This window comes from Zootoca vivipara, chromosome 4, assembly GCF_963506605.1.
Source record: "Zootoca vivipara chromosome 4, rZooViv1.1, whole genome shotgun sequence".
Classification (NCBI taxonomy): domain Eukaryota; kingdom Metazoa; phylum Chordata; class Lepidosauria; order Squamata; family Lacertidae; genus Zootoca; species Zootoca vivipara.
Genome location: NC_083279.1, coordinates 79,486,583 through 79,508,641, shown reverse-complemented (window position 1 = coordinate 79,508,641; position 22,059 = coordinate 79,486,583). Strand labels below are relative to the sequence as shown.

Sequence of the window (22,059 nt, the reverse complement as noted above, 5' to 3'; positions counted from 1 at the left end):
AGGAAATTCAACAAGAAGTAATAGCCAAACATTTTGAAGTAGTCTCAAGATTTTTTTCTATGCTTTGCAGTAAACCTAAACTATGCCTGGGATCCACAGAGCTACCGTACTTTAGGTGCATCCAAGTCACTGGTCTTATCCAAGGACGTTTTTACTTTCCCCTCCTATTTTGAATGTTAGACTCCTCACCTCAAGCTGTATTATTACTAGTAGCATTTATTTCACTTGCAAATTGCTTCCCATGAGTCATCCCAAAGCAATTTACAATATAATAACAGATATAAAACAGTTCCACATATAAAAATTTTTAAAATGATAACATAGAACTATTTGGGTGGTAGTCAACTAATTTTTACTCAGAAATTAATGACCATAACTAAGTCCATTAACCTTCATTTTCTTTTAAAATATCAATCTGCATGAAATATGGTACTCACGGTATTAGGAACGTATGGCAATCCATAGAATTTCTCTTGAGTTTCCTTCAAAATCTCTGTGGTTGACTTCTCTAGAGGATGTTTCCCATGGTATATTTGGTCCAAGACAGCATAAAAGATCTAGACAGATAATATATATACTGAGCTATGGCTCACTCTTGCTATCATGTGGTTAACAAATTCAGACATGCAGCAGAATAAAAGAGATTAAAATACATGCATTCCCTTGCTTTTCTTCATGAGAGTAATATAGAATAACGTTCAGAATAATAATACTAATTTTATTACTATTTGTACCTTGCCCACCCGCCCGGGGTGCCCCAGCCATCTGGGCGGCTTCCAAATATATAGGTAAAAGGTAAAGGACCCCTGGATGGTTAAGTCCAGTCAAGGGCGAACACCGACTATGGGGTTGCGGTGCTCATTTCACTTTCAGGCCGAGGGAGCCAGCGTTTGCCTACAGACAGTTTTCCGGGTCATGTGACCAGCATAGCTAAACTGCTACTGGCCCACGGAGGACCATGATGAGTGCCAGAGCGCAGAAAATGCTGTTTACCTTCCCGCCACAGCGGTACCTATTTATCTACTTGCACTGGCGTGCTTTTGAACTGCTAGGTGGGCAGGAGCTGGGGCAGAGCAACGGGAGCTCACCCCGCCGTGGGGATTCAAACCACCGACCTTCCGATCAGCAAGCCCAAGAGGCTCAGTGGTTTAGACCACAGCACCACCTGTGTCCCCTGCCCCCACAAATAAAAACATAATTCTGTTCATATGTTCAATACTGGGTTCAGTAAAAGAGCATATGGGTTGTATGGAGAAGACTCTAGCTACAGTCCCAGGCATCTCCAAAAGACCTCTGTCTGTAAACCTGGACAGCTACTGCCAATCAGCATAGATAATACTGAGCTAGATGGTGATCTGATTCTGCCCAATACACCTTCCTATGATGTTCCCATTCTCAAGTCTTGGGTATGCACAAAAATCCTGGTTTTTCAAAAGGAAGCTGCCATACATCCATAGGACTTCAGCCTGATCCTTAAAAGATACCATACTGTCACATCAGGTAGGTATGTGCATGTGTCTTATTGACTCTTGTATTACAACAGCACCCTCCACACAGCCCTCAGGATCTTTATTTCTGCATAGCTGTTATAAGCTAAGCCTGAGCAAATCTAAGGCTTCCACTTCTTGCGTCAGTACTAATTTCTAGCTAAATACCTGGGGTTAATAGGAACAAGTCAGGGAGACAGGAAATTAGAGAAGAAATCAAGCACTATGCTGGATCCACCAGCATATTTTTGCAGTGTTATTTGAACAGCAGCAAATATATTGAAGGCAGGCTGGGACACATGGTTGGTTTCTAGCCAAATTTTGATTGAGGCCATCATTGATGTGCTATTTATAAAGAAACATTGCAGAAACCCCGGGGGGGGGTGTTACTCCATTTTTTGCTTTTGCATCTTAATAACTGGTCTTATCAATCAAAGCCTAGAGCAAAGTTATAAAGAATCAAATTATAATTAATTTGAGACATGAATGGTTGCTGTACATGAAAAATATACTGTCTTCTTTTTTTGACAGGGTGGCAGTCATTGTCCCCACTGCAGTCTTTGTGGGAGTGGCAAGATGTGGATTCCAAGACATGAGAACAACATCTTCAAGAAGAACCAAACCCCAGTATTGCACCACATAAATTCCCATGGAAAACTATAGTGTTGGGGAGAATTCCTTTCCAGGTCCTTTTCAAACTACTGTACGTAGTCTTAGAACAGTGTTTCTCAACCAGTGTGCCTCCAGATGTTTTGGGACTACAACTCCCATCATTCCTGACCACTGGTCTTGCTAGCTAGGGATGATGGGAGTTGTAGTCCCAAAACATCTGGAGGCACACTGGTTGAGAAACACTGTCTTAGAACATAAAGCCAGGGTTCTGGTGTCCTCCCAGTACTGCCACAATCTCTCATCCCACCAAAGAGCTAGCACTAGAAATTTGGATAAAAAGTAACATTTTGTAAGATAGTGTATCTAAAATGAAATGAGAGGATTGCTTCACCAGAGTTACTGACTTTTAGGTCTCACGTGCTTCTCTTTCCCAATTAAGGCAACATGGCTGAAAAGTGCTTAATACTGACTGAATTGCACCAAGTTATTTCTTGGCACAAAGAACCACCGATTTATCAGTCCTGTGGAACTTGGCACAGAACATTATAACATGACTTTGCCACCCACTTATCTCTCATCTTCTGAGAGGCCTGTAAAAAATTACTTTGAAGCTCTTCAACATTTATAGATATGCCAGTAATTTTGCCTGGAGGCTCCCTTATTCTGCTTTTTGGTGGAGCAAAAATTAAATTACTTCAGATTGCAGGAGGGTTATTCTATTTTGGACCACCTCATCTGTTTTTTGTTTTTTTGTTTGTTTTTTGTTTAAAGATCCTTGCACCTAAAAATATAACCCATGAGGGAGAGAGCTGGACTGTGTGCAATGAGGGTTTAAATGCAACTACCCATGTGAAACAGTACAGTTCAGAAAAGACGCTTGTGATATGTGAAAGAAGAACTAAAAGCCTCTACCCTAGATTTGGAATTCCAAATATTCCCAGTCAAACTGTGGGTTTGGAGAGAACTGAAGGGGAAAGAGCTAAGAATTTAAAGTTATAATTATCTAAGCCTTGATATCCTGTAGAGGCTTGGAGGAGACAGACATTTAACCACAATTATGTTTCAGACTGTCCTTGTTCTTTGTGGGATGAGGTGGGTGACCTATGCCTAACTCTTAGTCACCCTGCAATTTCCAAAGCAAGCTTGGTGTTGGATAAATTGCTATGAATGCCAAGGGAGAAAAAAGTGACTACTATTACAGCTCTTGATGTCATGACAGGAGGGCTCAGCATGTTCCAGGATGGTATATTTTTTTAAGCAGCAAACCTGAGAAAAGTCAGGACAGTTTTCTCCATCACTGGGACCTTATCTCAGTTCAGTTAACATACAGCAAGGGCACAAGAAAAGCATTCTATGTACTTGCTCTCCACTTGTTTCGTTCATTCATTCATATATATCCTTCAAGCACTGTATCTCATGTTAAGGGAAATAAATGAAAAGGGAGATACTAGGTGATTTTCTTACCCAATAAGCTAGAAGTTGTAATTATTTCATTCACTGATTAATCTCCCTAAAAAGAGCTCTTTTAATAATTTGAGAGCCATAAACAAACCAAACGCATTTTCATTAAAATAAACACAACTGAAAGCTTTATTCAGTATTTTCTTAGAGATGAACTTCCTTGGGGAAGATTTTTTTTAATGATTAAGCCAATATGTTATGTGCATAAATTCCCTAAAATAGAATCAGTCCTCGTTTAGAATGTTCAAATGCATTTCCTCTTTGGGTAAATTAGATTTGGGTTCATAAATAAATAAATAAATTTACACACTAGATTAGCTTTTGATTTTTTCCAAAATGCATTTATTTGCTATAGATTTGTTCCGGCTTATGCCTTTATCAGAGTCTTTAGAAATAAGCATGTAAACATTTCTAAAGGATTATGTTGCTTCTGTTAGAATGATTAGTTTTTGGAAAGGCACAAGGCAACTTGCAAACTGTTGAAGTCCATTGCCAGAATGAAAACTCTGCTTGCATGCTCTTGTTCTGCATGTTTATATTTTAGCCTGACAGTTTCCAGTGCCTTTTATTTAATGGAGCCACCAAATAAAGCTGCAACACCATGCACACTTAATTTGGAGATGTCCCACTGAAGTTAGAAGGTCTCTCTCTCCCTCTCTCTCTCTCCCTCTCTCTCTCTCTCTCTCTTTCTCTCTCTCTCTCTCTCTCTCTCTCTCTCTCTCCCCCACACACACACACACACCAAGAAAGAAAGAAGAAACAAAAAACAAAGCAAAACACAATTTGGCTTTGATAAGGCCCTACATTATTTGGCCTCATCCTCCAATCCAGAGGTCACAAGCAAGACATTTAGATTCAGGAACCCACTAGAATCTATCGTAAGGAAGTAGGAACAACCATTCTATCTTTGCACCAAATTTAGAGATCAAAGGCACATCATGGGGCTAGTGCAGATGTAATGCTGGCTCTTTGTTACCCATGGCCAAGAAAATTGGGAGGCAGCTACCCTCCCATCTTCTCTTCATTCCCACTCTGCCTTAACTATGGTTCAGATAAATATTGGCACTGACCTTCAACCAGTTCACACTAACTAAATTTGCCCTTAAACTAGGATCTGAACCCCAGTTTAATCTGCAGTTTCAGATCCTGATTAAAAGGAAACCTAGTTTAACACTAGCTATGGTCAACATCAGAGGCACATTAAGGCAGAGAATTCACGCTAGTGTTTGGAAGATGTGCTTCTGAAGCTGGCTGTTTCTTTTTTAATTGAAGTCAAGAAGAAACCAGAGTTAAAATTCACATCATTCTATAGAAGTAAGTTTTCACTGGTTGCTGCACAATGTAGAAATCTCTTTCCCTACAGAGTTCCCTGAACTTTTTCTAACAGCATCGCAGACTTTAAAAAACTTAGATTGACTTTTGACTGTCAAGTTTTAACTTTTAGAAAAGTTTATTTGGATATGTATAACTTTCAAACTGCAACTCATTCTACACTTAAAAGTAAGGTAAAGGTAAAGGTACCCCTAACCATTAGGTCCAGTCACGGACGACTCTGGGGTTGCAGTGCTCATCTCGCTCTATAAACCAAGGGAGCTGGTGTTTGTCCGCAGACAGTTTCTGGGTCGTGTGGCCAGCATGACTGAGCTGCTTCTGGTGAACCAGAGCAGTGTACGGAAACGCCATTTACCTTCCCGCCAGAGTGGTACCTATTTATCTACTTGCACTTTGATGTGCTTTCAAACTGCTAGGTGGGCAGAAGCTGGGACCGAGCAATGGGAGCTCACCCCGTCATGGGGATTCAAACCACCGACCTTCTGATCGGCAAGCCCTAGGCTCTGTGGTTTACACCACAGCGCCACCCTCGTCCCACACTTAAAAGTAGGTAACATTAAAATCCCATAAAGTTTTAAAGTAATTCATTTTAAGTATTCAACAGTTGTACAAATGTGGCAAAGAATCTGCATCACTGAGTCATAACTTTAAAATGATGCGGTGCTAATCTTAAGATCTTTCATAACTTCATAGTAAGGTTAAAGTCACATAGAATCAAACAACATACCTGAAGCTGCATGTCGGCAGCAGCACAAACTTTCTTAGATTCGCAGAGTCTTGACACCATATGTTTGGGCAATGGCTTGAAAAATAATAATAATAAAGATGGAGGGGAGTTGGAAATCTTTTAAACAATTTTTAAACAGACTCAATGAACAGACAAAATAACAGTCACATGCAAGTAAAATGTGTATTTAATTGTATGCTGGAAAAGAACATGGCTTGGGGCTCTCTGTTGCTTCTACCACCTATTTCACATCTTGATTGTATAATGAAAGGACACTTGGCTTGGCTTTCCTTGCTACCTCCTAGTTTGGAGAAGGCAAATGGTTGTGCAAGTAAAAACATAGCCAGGTGCTTGCTTAGGACCTGGAAAAGAAGTAGCAATAGTTGGATCAACCTGTCACACAAAATATCTTCTTCCAGAGGAAGAGACAGAGGAGAAGAAAAATTAAGGTTTTCCTTTTGTGAATGTAATGTGTGCTGTTTGCATTGCAAGTTTAGCGGTCACTTTGGAAGAGATGATGAACGGATAAAAGAATCCCATATATATAAGCAGAAAAGGCAGGTAAGAAGAAATGGAATCTCTGCTCCAGATTTTTGGGGGGATGAAGAGGTAGAAAAAACACAAAAGGAAAGGAAAGGAAAAACCCAAAGGGGAAACTTGAGATCAAAGCCAGATGGGAAAAAAAGAGAATCCCTGTCTGCTTTGGGCAAAGGCATGGGCAGAACTGAAAGAGAAGCTACAGGAAATCAATCACATCACATGTTCCTTACTTGGGCAAACAATAAGACACAACCCAACATGTGGATGTATCACTCTAGTTCTCTTCTCGTTACAAATCCATACCATGTCAAGAGACACATACAGGTAAACTATTCCAGGCAAACAAACACTCCGTTTTATGACAGGAGAAAGTATCTATTGCTAGCTATGAGGAGAAAGGGAAGAAGAAAGATGCTTCATTTGATATAGCTTCTCATATAAAAAAATGGAGCGAGAATAAAATAAATTAGAAGTCTGAAGACAAAACTATATGCTACTAACAACACTGCCCAGTTTCCCCCTCTCCTCTATAATACAGCCTATCTCCTGGGGTAATCCTAATATGTGTTTACTTGGCCCTAACAACATGAAGGAACAAATTAAGTTTTTCTACACAATATAGAGCGAAGTGCGAAGACTGAACATAGAATGCTTCTTACTAATTTATACTTGTGCCCTGAGTGTCAGTGTGACCAAAGCCTTCAAATTGTTAAAGAGCCTCTGTAGCTTCAAAAATGGAATACAGATGTCTGGCATTTACAAAGAGCTCTTCAATCATGCCTGAAGCTTTACAGTTGAAGTGTTTAAGAATTGTTCTATCAAAGCTTACAAAGTAGCAAAATGTTCAGGTTCTGTACCGATTATGACATCTAGAAAAACTGCTCATGTTAGTAGAACAAAAGCAGCTGCATCAAAGTTATTGAGAACCAATAAAAACATTATCAGCAAATTAGATGGAAGTGAAAATGGGCAAGAAATGCTCCTAGACTGAAATGCTTCACTTAGTAGTTAACCACACAAGATCTATAATTTTCCCATCCAGAAAATAGCAGTATAGTTTTGAAAACTTAAGAATATCCAGTGTGCAAAGCTGTAATTTAAATTGAACCATTTAAACAACAGGCAATTATTCCACACTGTAGTACAACTGCTATTCTGGGACTCAGCCCCCAGACGTGGACCCCTTGATTAGAATGATTTCTAAACTAGGGAAAAAAACCAGATCCCTTTCCCCACTCCCTCCCACCCAAAAAAACCTGTAAAGAATACAAACATAAACATATAACAGAGATGTACATGTTAGACCACACACAGGCCTAATCAGCACCAACTCAGATAAAAGGAAGACAGGTGGACCCAAGGCTTTCCTCTTCTTAATTATGAAAGAAATGTTAAACTGAAAATATAACTTAACTCCCTGAAGCTGGTAATTGCTACTATGCCAGTTAATCCATTTTTACTTCTCTGAGCTCTAAAGCTGTATCCCAGGTGGCATCTAATGCTTAAAGGTGTGGGGGGGGAGAGAGAGAGAGATAAGAGGCTCAAAGAACACTGCATCAGCTCATCCTAGCATTCCCCCTAGACCACATCTGTATAACACAGGATGAGCAGAAGCTGTGGATGAGTGGTTCTGCCTATTCTGGAAAATTTAATGTGAGAGTGGCAAGTGATAGTCCAGAAAGCCCACCTTTAGGCAGAGTGAGGCAGCCACTTCAGAAGGCCTAAGGCCAAGTGGGGACTGCTGCCATTGCCTGCCTCCCGGGCCATTTCTTCTACTTCCCTCTATTGGAGAAAAACTGTGGGTGGGATTCATCTAAGAAGCCTCATCAGCGGAAGTCCTGAGCAAGGACTTCCACGTGCACAACAGGGTTTCCCCCTCTCCCCCTGAAATTGGCTCAAGGGGGGGTGGGGGGTGGGAGAACCCCCAGAACATGAGGGGAGCTGAGGGCAAACGGAAATGCTTGCACAGACTGAATGTTCCCAATGGTGCAATGCTGAATCCCACCCTTCGTGTGCCGCACTTTCTAAGAAAAGCTTACAAAAGGAATCTTTTAATTAAATGAATAAATTTGCTGGAAACCAAGTGTTAGCTTGTTGAGTCTATAGTCTGATTCGGCAAGGCTCTTTTTATGTTCTAAAGCAGGGATGATGAACCTGTGACCCCACCTGGATGTTGGTGGACTACAACTTGCATCAGTCCCAGGCTACTGGACAAGGATGCTGGGAGTTGTAATACAATGAGCTCTATAAGGATACAGGTTCCCCATTCCTGAACAAAACTTCCTTCTTCCCAGTCACGACCCACAACGGTCACTAAACACCTGAGAAAGAGTCCCCCATTTACACATTCAGTATACTCATAGTTTTTGGGTTGTTGTTGTTGTTTTTTTAAAAAAGAAGTCTACGGTACAAAATATAAACATTTAAAAACTTGGCAGGAGGGAATGGTTTTATTTTATAGGGCTCTAATTTTTAACACAGTTACAGCCAAATTGGCTCTTCTAGTATAACTTTACTTTTTTGCAGTTTTATACTTTGGCTGTTTCAAATCACATCAAACAGAAACTGAGCCTCAGAGCTGTCAAGTGGTATCCTGTTTTAAACAGAACAAAATAGCAGAACCCTGCTAATTGGTATTTTGGTAAACCACAATCCCACAAATCCTCGCTGAAATGGAAATCCAGGTTTGCAGTTCAGTGAAGCACAGAGCAGGAAGCCCTTTGTTGTCAGGGAATGAGAAACACAACTAACCATGCACCTCTCTGGGATAGTAGAGGGGTGAAAGCATCCCTCCTGATGCAGTTAAAGCACCACTGCAGGTAACAGAACAAGGCAGCACTACACATATTTCCCCTCTGCAGCAGGAGTGGGGAATCCCAGGCCCAGGCTCAAATGTGGCTCTCTAGGCTTCTTCATCCAGCCCTCAAGACTCTACCTGAGGCATACCTCTTTCTTAGGTCTCAGCCCTCACTAGGCTTGCTCTACACCCTTGTAGACTTCAAACTTTTCCTTGCATGGATGGAGAGGGGTGTGTGTGTGTGCGCGCGGAAACCTCTGCTTTTGGCATGACCAGAATATACAAAGGTAAGAGTCAAATTCATCGCTGACAAATTACAAATTAATATGTCCCTGGGGCCAGATAAATTTCACCTAACTGTCTTTAAATCATTGAAATGGTTTTTAAAAATGCAACTTATTAAAATTAGCCATCTTGCCAAATGATTGGAGGGCAACCAATTGGACACTTTTTTATTTTAAAGATAGTATCTGGAACCTATGGTCTGCTAGCCCAGAGGTAGCCAATGTGGTGCACTCTTGGTGTTGCTGAACTACAACTTCCATTATCCCTGACCACTGACCATGCTGGCTGAGGCCAATGGGAGTTGCAGTCCAGCAACATCTGGAGTGCACCACATAGGCTAGCCCAGGGTAGCCATTCTTCTGCCTCATGTAAATGGATTATTAAAGCTAGCATTATTAAACCCTTGCTGAGAATTAATCCACATGGTTTCTGCAAAGGGTACTCCTGCCTCAGCAATCTTTTATAATTCTTTTAAAATGCCAACCCGTGACAACATATCACTATTTCTAACCAACAGCTCAGATGGCAAATGCCAACATGATTGTAGCCAAAACAGGGTTACTGAAGAACAAAGGGAGAGGGGAGTTATCAGCATGCTCAGGGGAACCTTGAGATAAGCAGAAGTACAAAAGTTCTTTTTTAAAAAAACAAAAAACCTAAAGCCTCTTCCAAAACATCCCAGTGGAGATTGACTTTACTTTATAGCCACAGTCTCTTGAGAATTGGCTGGAAAATGAAAGTGGAGGGGAGGAATGGGAACAGCCAATGAAGGGGGGGGACATGGCCACAGAAGTCATGGGACTTCAAAACACTGTCAGTCGCTGGTGGGCAGGAGAGGGCTATTTGATAGAGACTGCAAAGAGGGGATAAAGAGAGGAGAGGAAGATGAGTGGCTATTTCTATGTCTTTTCCCGAGACTCAGTTGGGAATTGTGTGTGTGTGTGAAAGAGAGAGTGAGAGAGAAACAGACAAAGACAGACAGACAGAAAGACAGAAAGACAAACAAACAAAGAAAGCTGGATGGAGATGCAAGGTCATGATGATTTTCAGGTCATCAGCACCTAACATAATCAATCAGTCACACCCCTATCCATCCCATTCCCTCTTCATTTTCTCTTCCTTTCTCACAAAGAAAGTAATTGAGAAAACATATTTTAATGATTTTTGTAAATTCCACTAAATCAGTGAATGTTCAAAAGGCACCAGACTTTTCTGGTTAAAACCTAGCCCCAGTTTTTTGTTCTATAACCAAAAATGCTCGGTGAAAGCTTTTTGCTTACGTTTTACTAAAGCTGATATAATTGAGAGTGCCAAGTCAAAGCAACAGTCCTCAGAAAGAATCAAATATGGCAAGGAAAGTGAGTAGAATCTGGTCCTCCTTCTAAGCACATGAAAACAAGTTTCCTCCAGACAAAATAGGTCACAACCAGTTATTAACATAGCAAACAACAGGTCTGCTCTCAAATTTTTATTCAAAATTACAGGAAATAAAAGCATTTGTTATCAAACCCTTTAAAACCAATCACCCTTTAAAAAAGAAAAATAGACAGCTGAGTCAAAAATAATTTTTAAGCTATTCAGAAATGTGAAAGAAATGCACATTCAGAAACATGACATGAAAACAGTTGTTTAGGCTCAAGTCCTAATCCCACATTACATTTTATCCTGTCTGCAAGGATGAATTAAAGCTGACTCAATTACTTCCTGGTACACAATGATTCTATGCCAAACGGCTTCCATCACAAAACAGGCCAGGAATATTTAAGGAATGGGGCATACAGTGCCTGGCTCCAAATTTGTGAGCTAAAAAGAGACAAGCTTTGTAAAGTATCTGGAAAATAGAAGTAGTATATTATACCCTTAAGGCTGCGATCTGAGGCACACTTACCAGAAAGTAAATCCCACTGGATTAGTGGGACTTACTTCCAAGAAAACATTTTTAGGATTTCATTGTAAGTATCTTTCTTAAATGTATTTCTCCCTTAAGCCCACATCATTCTATAAATCAGTTCCACAAGGCTAGACAACAGGGCTGGCTAAAAAGAAACAAAAGCATCTTTTAAAAGTCAGTATTAAATGTTGAGGTGCCTGGGATATTTTCAACTCTGCAAAATAATATTAAACAAATAAATTCATTGAAATGCACTGGAAACAACCATCCCAACCGTATCTTTCTATCACCAAGGAATTGCGTGTTACTGATTCTTTTAAGTGATGGCAGCTCCTTGTTAAACACTGAATATCCTGAATTCCCACTGCTGTTTTACAGATTTGAAAGCTCCTAGTTCTTTGAAGAATCATGTAGCACACTTAGGACTTCAATTTTATTGTTCTAGCCAAAGGCCATGACAAACCTGCATCAACAGTACCAATAAAACAATACGGATCATACAGTCATAATATGAGTCAACATCCATGATGTAAAAGAGGGGTTACCAGAGACAACAACAAACTCAAATTCAGCTTGATATCAAATTAATCCTCTGAATCACAACAACTTATAGCAATTTTATCTAACTCAGTCGGGGACTGGCTGGATGAAAAGGTGTGGTGGGAGGCACCAGCTGGGGGACCCTCAAGAGAAACCCCAGAGGAGGAAAGCTCAGAACCAGGTTGGATGCTGAGAAAAGTTCAGAGGGAGAAGATGGGGAGCAGGGGCTGGATGCTGAAGGGGCAACAGGGTTTAGTAGAGCAGGAAGAGTCTGTGACAGGGAGCACTTTAGACTCTGAGGCTGAAGCAGAGAAGGGGAGTCAACAGGCTGCTCAAGAATCCAGGGAGTCTCCCTCTCCTGCTGCACCAAGCTCCCCTCCCTGCTGGTCTCCAAGAAAATGCAGAATAATGAAAAGAGCAGAACAGAGGTATGCAGACGCAGTTTGACACTGCTTGGGAAACATCTGAGAGAGGAGTCTTAGAAAGTGTGGAAGGCAGGGACCTTCAGTCCTGGCAACTGCTCCATAGAGCAAGACCTACTAAGAAGTGTCCCTGGGGTTGTATGCCATTTCCTTGAATAAAGGGTTAACTTCACTGACAATGGAGCCCTGCGTCTTTTGTCCTGACCTGCGTCTGACTCCAGCCCTGACATTCAGTTTTCCTCAGCATCCCTGTCTGCACTGGGCCCCGCAGAGGGGAAAGGAAGCAAAGCCTTGGAAACAGCAGCCATAGTTGAAATCTGATCAGGCAGATTCCTGGAAACCTTTATAATCCTTCCAGGCTAGGGAAGGAATGGACCACTTGACGAGGAAGAAGCACTGGAGTAGGCTTTCTCCAACCTGCTGCCCTCCAAATGTTCCAGACCACAGCTCCCATTAGCCCTCTCCAGTACCAATGGAAATTGCTGTTCAAAATGCCTGAAGGGCACCAGGTTGGGGAAGGCTGCCCAAAAGCCTGAGGACGTCTCACAGCACTTAAGACTTAATATTTCCAAAGGCTCAAAAATAAAGTTTTTAAAAATAAAAATGGCAGTCTCAATCATTTTGTTTCTATCACTCAGTTACTTATGGGAACATACAAAAAGGGGGCCATGAGGTATGAGTCTCATGACAAAATATTTCTCCACCTAGCTTCATACATCTGAATCTATTCTGTTGCCCCCCCAAAAAAAACCTCAACAACCCAAAACTCTTATGTTATTTACAATCAGCCTGCTTTTTAGTTATCCTACCTGACCCGTTTTATAGTGCCTTGCAAATTGGTTCACCACTCGATAATCATTTGCAAAATACTCCATCAAGATAGAGGGAACTTCAGCAAAGTCTGTAGAACATCTTGTCCCTATAGAAAAGAAGCAGAAGCATTAACATACAGGTAGCCATAAAGTTTACATAAATTCTTCTGTCTTCCCCAAAGTTCCTCTTAGCTTTCCATCTGCACTTTTGATGAACTGTGGTAAATCATTCATTAAGTAAATATTTCATTTCTGTAATGTTATTGTACAAACTGGCAGAAAAGCTAAATTATAATCCTACATGTTTTACTGCAAATCGCAAAGTAAATACAATATTTGAACAGCTGGGTGAGGCACCCTATAAAGCTATGGCTCACACCCTTTATAAACTTAAACCAGGCTACAGCCAATCTGGCCCCACTTTAAACACTAAATCCTTAATTGTGGTTACTTTATACCTAATTACAATAAAAATATCAAACTGTGCTTAAAAATTTAATCCCATTTACAAATATTATCATCCCATCTGTCTGATGAGCTAGCACAATTATTGTCCATATTTGCTTTCCTTTATTGTTCAAGGTATCGGTCACTGAAAAGCAGTTTTTTTTGGGGGGGGGTTATAGATTGTCACTTTCTGGAGCTACAAATATTTGTATATTACTATTCCTTGTGTGGAAGGGGGTAGGGAACTAGATCCAGCTGGTGGATCCAGTCATGTAACGTAAGGTGACATCATATAACATAAGGTGATTCAAAACTCAAGCTGCAATGGAAAATTCAATCTGGGAATGAAAAGGACCTTCCTTTGAAGTTGCAGCATGTTCAGACCACAGTTGAAAGGAAGAACCTTTGCATCCTTGGCATGAATTCAAGCCGAGGTTCAAAAGGTTTTTCCTGCAACTGGCGCCTACAAGAAAGGTGGGTGTGATTTGCCCAAAGCCACTTGGCAAGCCAACCTCCAAAACCTGGCAAGCCTAATTAGGCCTGAGGGCTGGAGGTTCCCCACCACTTTGTACACAACCTGGACTTCTTTCCTCAAGTAGATGGGGGATCTTGCATTTTTGCAGCGCTCAAACCACAACATGCTGCGACGACGTTTTGTTTCCTTAGCCTTAGCTAGCAGATCCACTGTGGTCTGGGAGGCTGTGTGTAACATGAGTGTCATGAACATCTACTGAACAGTGCCAGGTTGGGGGGGATGCATTGTACATTTCTCACTCCCAGCACTTCTTCATGAAGCTCGTAGTTAAACTATAGAATGTGCTCCCACAGAAGGTAAGTGGTGGCCACCACCAACTTGGATGGCTTTAAAAGATGACTGGACAAATTAATGGACGATAAGGCTTTTAGTGGCGACTAGCCATGATGGCTATGTTCTACCTCCACTGTCAGAGGTAGTATGCCTTTGAATACCAGCTGCTGGGAATCGCAGGTGGGCAGAGTGCTATTCTGCTCATATGCTGCCTGCAGACTTCCGACAAACACCTGGTTGGCCACTGTGAGAACAGGATGCTGGACTAGATGGCCCAATGACATGATCCAGCAGGCTCCTCTTATGTTCCCCCACCTCTTGCATGGGATGAGAACTAGTTTAATTACATCATTTAGAGGAGAATAGAAGGAGGAAGAGGAGTAACAGTGAAACTGAGGAATCACAAAGAGTCTGAAGGAAGGTTAAGCACAACAGAGTTCGGGGAGGAAGCTTCTGCAACATACCAAAATTTCTAGCTCACCACTTACTACTGATCTGATAGATTTAATGCTAGCAAAATCATCATTAACATGGATGCTACTGAAATGGAGACTAAATCTGCTTCCTGTCTCTGCCCACTACTCCACCTATCAAGAATTAAGTCTGTTCCTGCATAGTACCATCCTTGTTTCTGCTCCTTATTCACGCAAAGTATGATGGGCAGTTGGGAAAAGGCTTATATGTAATATACAGAAGATAATTTGGAGTAGTTTTTAAAGGCCAGTAAGAAAATTGCTCTCAGCTGCCTTAAAGACTAAAACCTCTACTTGCAGTACAACCAGATACATAATGTGCAAACTATGAAAGGGTTGCACTGAAGTACTTATTTGACTTTTAACCAGTAAGCTTACCAGTGACATGTTGGTATCGAGTCCTTCCCAGCATAGAATGCATGGCATGTCCCATTTCATGGAAGAGATTCTCCATCATCCCAGGAGTAAGCAATGTTGGTGAACTACTAGTGGAATGGGGTAAACTTAGCATAACGACCACAACAGGAAGCTGGTATTCTCCATTTTCTTTTAGTCTGCCTCCACGTATTGTAAAGTGGCAATCCTATAAATATATATTTAGATCAGGAAAAAACACTCTTTTTCGACAATACTTCAGCATACTAATATAATTTAAGACATCCGCATGGTTTCAAGCAGTCACAGAATCTGCTTACAATTATAGAATCATCTGAAATCAAGCTGTTGCACCGTACCGGAACAGATGGAGTGGCTAAGCAAAGTGAAGCCCTTTGGTTTAACTTGATTGTTTGGCATTCTGTTTATAAGTTTGTTTACTGGTTTATTTTAAATGTGGCAATTCAGTTGAACACTGAGATACCAGGATCAAATTGGGTGCACGCTTTCAGGGCATAATTCTGCTTTTGAAGCTGAAATACCAACTCAACCCTTTGAAGATTTTCCATGATCCCCTCTCCACTAGCAGCCCCCAGTACCCCTGGTTCTACATCCCTTACAAAGATCTCCTGACCAGAGATGTGTTTGGAGGGCCACAGGGGGCTTTGGGATCATATTTTGAGAAGAAAAAAGGCTCATATCGTTTGTAATGTTAGGGAGTTGTTACCTGATAAGGCTTGTCTGGTCTTTGAAAAAAATCACAATAGATGTATCCCAATAATCCCTCTTGTTCATGGACAACTGCCTAAAAATAAAACAGGAAAGGACAAAGTGAAAGACCCAATAACCGGTGATATGCTACTGTAGGCTTTATGGGAAGAACATTCCAAATCTGACCATTTTATATGATTTTACAATTTTTTCTCTTTGTTGTAGAATTCAAGCTACTACTAGGTGATTCAAGTCTCATTCACAAGATTGCTAAAGGTTTTAATATACAAGTTCTTCCGCTTATCCAATTGGTGACTCATGAAGCAATACAAAAATAACCAATACCTTTTAAAGCAATATTTGAGTTTTAAATCTGTTTCACACTACATATATCACAATTAAGCAATATGAGCAAATGTCTAATGGGAAGCAGTTATGAAAGATGAGACAGGAATAGTTTATTCACTTTACAGATGTTTGATGAATGACAGCTCCTGCTGTTAATTGGACTTTGAAGTATAAGAGAGAAAGATGACCCACTAGCAAGCATTAAGAAAAGGAAATAAAAAGATGTGAGAAAACCAGCATGCCCTAGACCTGATAAACCTGCTTTTAAATGTTTTCTTAGTCACAGTACTGATTTTAATATCACATTTTCCTACATGCATGTTTTAGATATTGGAAATACCGTAGAGAGAAGAAAAGCAGGATACAAGTTCAAGCATTAAGAAATAAATTTAAGTTGTAAATATTTAATTTGTTTTGCAAATTTGTTTTCCCATGATCTTCTTTAAAGTTTGTTCCAACTCAGAATCTGAGGTTGGTTGTTGCCCATGAAAGCTCACGCCATTTTGCAATAAAAAGCTTATTAAAAGTTAGTCTCAATGTGCCATCAAACACATTTTCTTTTGAAGTCTGTGTAGCTCATTCTTAGGTCTTGGCTCTTTCAACTTTACGAAATTTTTGCCTGTAGCCATTTTCAAGCTGCTTCCTTAAACATATTTGTAAAATGCAAGGCGGGAGATGTGGCACCAGAAACAAGCCCTTCCTCAGTGGCCTTGGGCAAATATTTATCTCTGTCATCACTGGGTACCAAGGAGAAGGGAACTGCAGGCAGTTCAAGCTTGAAAATTCACACCCAACAGCCCAGAATCCTCCTGGCCCAGGAAATCAGATATTACCAAATGTCCAATTGTTTACCACTATCTGATCCAAAATTCCCAGAAATGCTGCCCTTCCTTGATCTAGATAAGTTCTATATAGTGCCACCAGAATCCACCTCTTCATTTTGCTGTCTGTTCCCTCCCTTTGGTCTAAAAGCCTGACATATTTCTCCGTTCTTTAAAATGGAAACAAGAGAGATATTCTTAAGCACCAGCTTGGGAACAAGCCCTTTTGCATTTATAGGTGCTATACAAAATGATTGTTAACGGTAACAAAGACAATGCAGGAATTAAAAACAAATAGCTATATATTGCCCTACGAGGTGTGTTTCGGTGTAATTCAGAAAACTTCCTTTCTAAGCATCTCGTGCTTTGCTCAACAGTGGGATTTACGGTACTTATTATCTTTATTGTTTTTGTGCACAAGGGGTCTGAAATTCAGGACTCTGAATTCTTACCAGTTTGCGAACCTCCTCACTCCACACCTCTCCCTTCATGGTCTGTTCAGCATAAAGAGAGATCCCTAAGAGTTTATTGAACAAGATGTTCAGGCCTTCCATACATGCTCCAAGAGAGAAAAAGGGGCAATACAGGCTGGGTTCAATATTATACCTAAAACATACAAAATGGAAGGAAATGAATTATGAAGAGCTACAACATTGTCCCAATTTAAACAGTTTATATCATGCAATCCACAATTAAATGAATTAAAACATCACACTTGCTAGAAATAGGGCATCTACTCGGATCGAACACTTAGGCAGAAACATGGTCTCATTCACGTGGCATGCTAAGGCAAACCTTGACTTAGTATGTCAACACAAACACGTAGATTCCAGAAATGAGCTTGCAGCTGCTTTCCTCGTCCCGGTCCTTTTTGCTGCTGAGTGGCCCTAAGCTATGCCAAAGTTTGGCTTAGCAGGCCATCCAAACCAGGAGATGTGGCTAAACGCTCTCCTTACTAACCGCAAGCTGTAGCCAATGTTTGTTCTTCACCCTAGAAGGTGGCCTACAAATATTTTCAATAAATAGATCAGGTGGATTGCACATTTGGTACCACAATTTTATGTTTGCTAGTTAAAGGCAAACGATTCCTGTGTTCTGGGGTTCAGCTACAATATTTGATCCTAGCTACAATATTTTACATTAGGAAAATGACTTTAAAAAGCCAGCCAATATCATAGTGTGGTTATACATATCTATAACGTGACCACACAAAATCAAGCAACGACTGGTTGTGATGCAACCTGAATTGTACACAGGATACAGCTAAAGTATACAAAGTTTGCTGACAGTTTTACTGCTGATAAATATAAACATATTTCATACACCAGGTTTCTTCCAACTCCTTGGTTTCTAGAGGCAAAGCTTGACATGTTACATCAGGATTACCATTGCACTGTAATAAGAAGTTTCCCCTATAACACATTTCATAAGAAGGTGAATGTAGGGTTGAGAAAGCACAACAAATGTACTAAGAAAGTTGATAAAATGATAGAGGGCATTGGTTTCTTTATTTGATGTGAAATCCTGTTTTAGATTAAAAGGATGAGTTATGGGAAGCAATCCAATGACCTTAATCATACAGCATTTGACTTACTAGTATTTTGAAAGGCAAGACACCAAGCCAGCTGCTTTAAACATGAAGTTAAATGGTACAATGAGGTGTTCATTATTCTTCATGAACAGCACGATTCAAATTGGAAAGAAAGTACTTCTAAAGAGCAATAGATGTAGTGTGCCATTGTAAACAATTATTTCTAAGCCTAGATGGCTTCATTCAGTCCAAATAAAATGAAGGAGTATAAAACTGCATTCATTTAAGTTGTACATTTGGAAAGAAGTTAAGACTCTTGTGTATTATGACTGTCATCAACTTTATTCAAAATCTTTTTGATAGACCTAGTAATTAAAGGAAGGGTTATATTTACTCTATATCATTAATCACTGAACATTCAGAACTGTAGCTATCACACGGGGAGATAATTTCTTGCAGCATTCCTTAACCATAACATATGCCAATAAAAGGGGGAAATATAATTACCCCATATATAATTACCCCATGTTTGTTTGATTGTTGAGCATTTTGAGATTTTGTTTTAACAACCAAAACACTGGAATACATTAGCCAAAGAAATGACTTATTTAAATCATTTCTAGCCTTAACTGCATGCCAGACAACAATACTTACAGACTTACAGCTTAGTCCTAAATCGGCGTAATCATTTATTTCTCATATTCTGCATGTCTATGCTTTCTCCAAGGAGCTCAGGGCAGTGTACATGGGATTACCCATTTTATATTCCCAACAACCCTGTGGCATAATGTAGAGTAAGAAACAGCAATTGGCTCAAGACCACCCAAGGAGTTCTATGGCCAAGGGGTGTTTTGAATCAAGTCTTCCCAGTCCAACACCAACACTATATCTGTTTTACATGCTGGCTCTCCTAGGTGATGCGTACTTCAGATTGCAGTTTTATTTGAAACAAAAAAAAATTCCTTCCAGTAGCACCTTAGAGACCAACTACGTTTGTCATTGGTATGAGCTTTCGTGTGCATGCACACTTCTTCAGATAGCTGAAGAAGTGCGCATGCACACGAAAGCTCATGCCAATGACAAACATACCGTGTTTCCCCCTTTTTAAGACGTAGCCATAATATAAGACATAGCAGGATTTCTAAGCAGTTGCGCGATATAAGCCATAACCCAAAAATAAGACATAGTGATAGACCCTTCCCCCCTCCCGCCAGCCAACTCTCCCCCATAAAAATCTCTCCCCATTTTACTGTCGCTCCAAAGACACGTATTTCTTTTAAAAGCTTGTAAAAATGCACCGTAGAGCCGTTCCTGCAGCCTCGTGATTCCCCCTCCTGTTTCTGTAAGCATTTTTAAAAATACCTGTAAAAGGATTCCAAAATATTTTTTTTTAGCTAGGCTGTGTGAGCTCTGCTTGCTTGGTGAAGAGGAGAAAAGTGGCATTTGCGGTGGGGAGAAGATGAAAGCACGAGGGAAAAAAGAGGGGCGATTGAAGACGCTGCCTTCCCCTTTAGGGAGAGACTCTGTGTGCGCGTCTCTCTCTCTCCCCCCCCCGCCTCTCTCTCTCTCTCTCTCTCTCTCTCTCTCACACACACACACACACAGCCCACCTTTCCCCCTTTTAATAGCCTTTTAAAAAGTGAGGATTCTTTTTTCTTTCCATTGCTTGTCTGTAGAGCTTCCCCTTTAAGGATTTGTACCCGGGATCGCTGCCGGTGGCGCAGTCCTTGCCTTGGGGATTAAGGACTTTCCCCTTCTCGCTGTTTAGGAGCTGCTAAACACTGCCCTACACCCTACACAAAAGTTAACATTTTGTGGGTAAGAGAAACACGGATGGGTTGTTAGGACCAGCAGATTATCTCACCCCGCTTTCCTGCTGGCTCAATTGCTACTTAATTGCTACCATTTACCATCTTAATTGCTGCTCAGCTGGCTTCTTTGTTTTCTACAGTATCTCAGCCGGTAGCCTCTTTGCTATCAGTGCTACAAAGTGCTACATTGTTGGAACTTTCGCTCTTAAGTCTTGGGCAGTTGGCTGGCTGGTAGAGATCCTTATTTGCTTTAGTATAGGCTACTGCTACGACTGCAGCACACAGATAGATTCCATTATACTGTACTGGTTTAAATTTAAGAAGCTCCAGTGTAGCAGATTGCTATTAAGTGAGTCCCCACCTGGGAGGGGAGAGAGAGAGAGCAGCCCTTCGGAGGAGCTCCTTCCCTCCCTCACGAACATCCCAGGGCCGGGGAGAGAGGGCTGGGCCAGCGATGCACACACCTCCCTTCCCTCAGACTCCCTCTCATGGAGCTTGGTGGTGGCTGTTGCCCGTCATTTTCTTTCAGTCAAGAGTCCTGCCCCGCAGGGAGACAGGAAGCAAGAGGGGCACTGCTCCTGATGTAATAAAAATACCGGTAAGACATTCCCTGAAAATAAGCCACCCAGTGTTTTTTTGAGGAAAAAAAGTTATAAGACGGTGTCTTAAAATGTGGGAAAGACGGTAGTTGGTCTCTAAGGCAAGGCTGGCCCTATGGCCAGGCTGGGGGGCGCAGGGCACCAGGCTGCCAGGGGGGTGCCGCGCTCCAGCCGCGGGGAGAAACGGGGCAGGGAGGGCACCGGAGGGATCGCCGCACCATGGCGCCCGGGCGCCCGATATGCTTAAGACGGCCCTTCTCTAAGGTGCTACCGGAAGTTATTTGAAGAAAGAGACAAACATGGATTTAAAACTTTCAGATTGTGTATGTGTGTGTGTGGATGTGTGCATGTGGATATGTGTGTATGTGGTGGTAGTTCTGCCCACGACTGGCATGCACCAGTGATGTGATGTTTTGTTTTTATCATGATTTCAGTTATTTATTTTTTTGTACAAATGACGGCCCTTGACATATTTCAGAATTTGAGATCCAGTGTTCCAAACATGCACTGACGTATTCATCATGTCCATATAAATGAAATGGCTACAAAAACATATAGTCAATACAAATTCCGCATCACAGACAAAACTTCATTTTAAATGACATATATCTATATATATACAGTATAAATGTAGGCATTGCGCGCGGAGATGTAACAGCCTTTCTCTGTAACCGCTGAACCGTAATATAACAAATTTGGCCACAATGTTCCATGTCCATCAGGGAGGGATCTGGCGTTAAAAAATTATCAAAAACCCACACCTTTCACACCTAAAATAATGATTAAACACAAAAAGTGGCGCCCAAATTAGACGTCACCACCAGAAGCTCTGAAAACTCCAGCAGCATCCAACAGAAAGGCAGATTGCACCCTGCCGCCTCCAAAGCTGCGCTGCCAGATGACATCACAAAATTCCACAGCAACCAACTGAAAACAGTCCTTTTACAGCAACAAGGCCCAGCTTTTTCAATAGGCCGCAGTATTCCCAAGCAGGAAAAACTGAGTAGACCCAGGGCCGGCTCTAGATAGACCCCCAGTGGCATGGTGAGGCAGGGCGCCGGGCCGGTAGGAAACCATGCTGCGCCCTGTGAGGGCAGGGGCGCCGGAGCGATCTCCGCCCCTCAGCACCAGGGCGCACGACCTGCTCGAGACTGCCCTGAGTAGACCGCACCATTCAGTAGGCCACAGGCAAAAACAAACAGAATAGGGCCTTTCACAATGGGGGGGGG

General features: G+C 41.3%; 1 protein-coding gene across 3 annotated transcripts in view; it reads right to left on the bottom strand.

Annotated features, from left to right (window-relative positions):
• MIPEP (mitochondrial intermediate peptidase) overlaps positions 1-22,059 on the bottom strand; it is a 54,786-nt gene that overhangs the window by 19,728 nt on the left and 12,999 nt on the right. For all 3 annotated transcript variants that reach the window (XM_035115152.2, XM_035115151.2, XM_035115153.2), the window contains exons 11-16: positions 17,342-17,495; positions 15,737-15,814; positions 15,013-15,217; positions 12,904-13,013; positions 5,620-5,694; positions 438-557 (exon numbers count right to left, since the gene is read on the bottom strand). In XM_035115152.2, the coding sequence (XP_034971043.2) occupies positions 438-557; positions 5,620-5,694; positions 12,904-13,013; positions 15,013-15,217; positions 15,737-15,814; positions 17,342-17,495 (742 nt within the window). The remainder of the gene's footprint in view (positions 1-437; positions 558-5,619; positions 5,695-12,903; positions 13,014-15,012; positions 15,218-15,736; positions 15,815-17,341; positions 17,496-22,059) is intronic.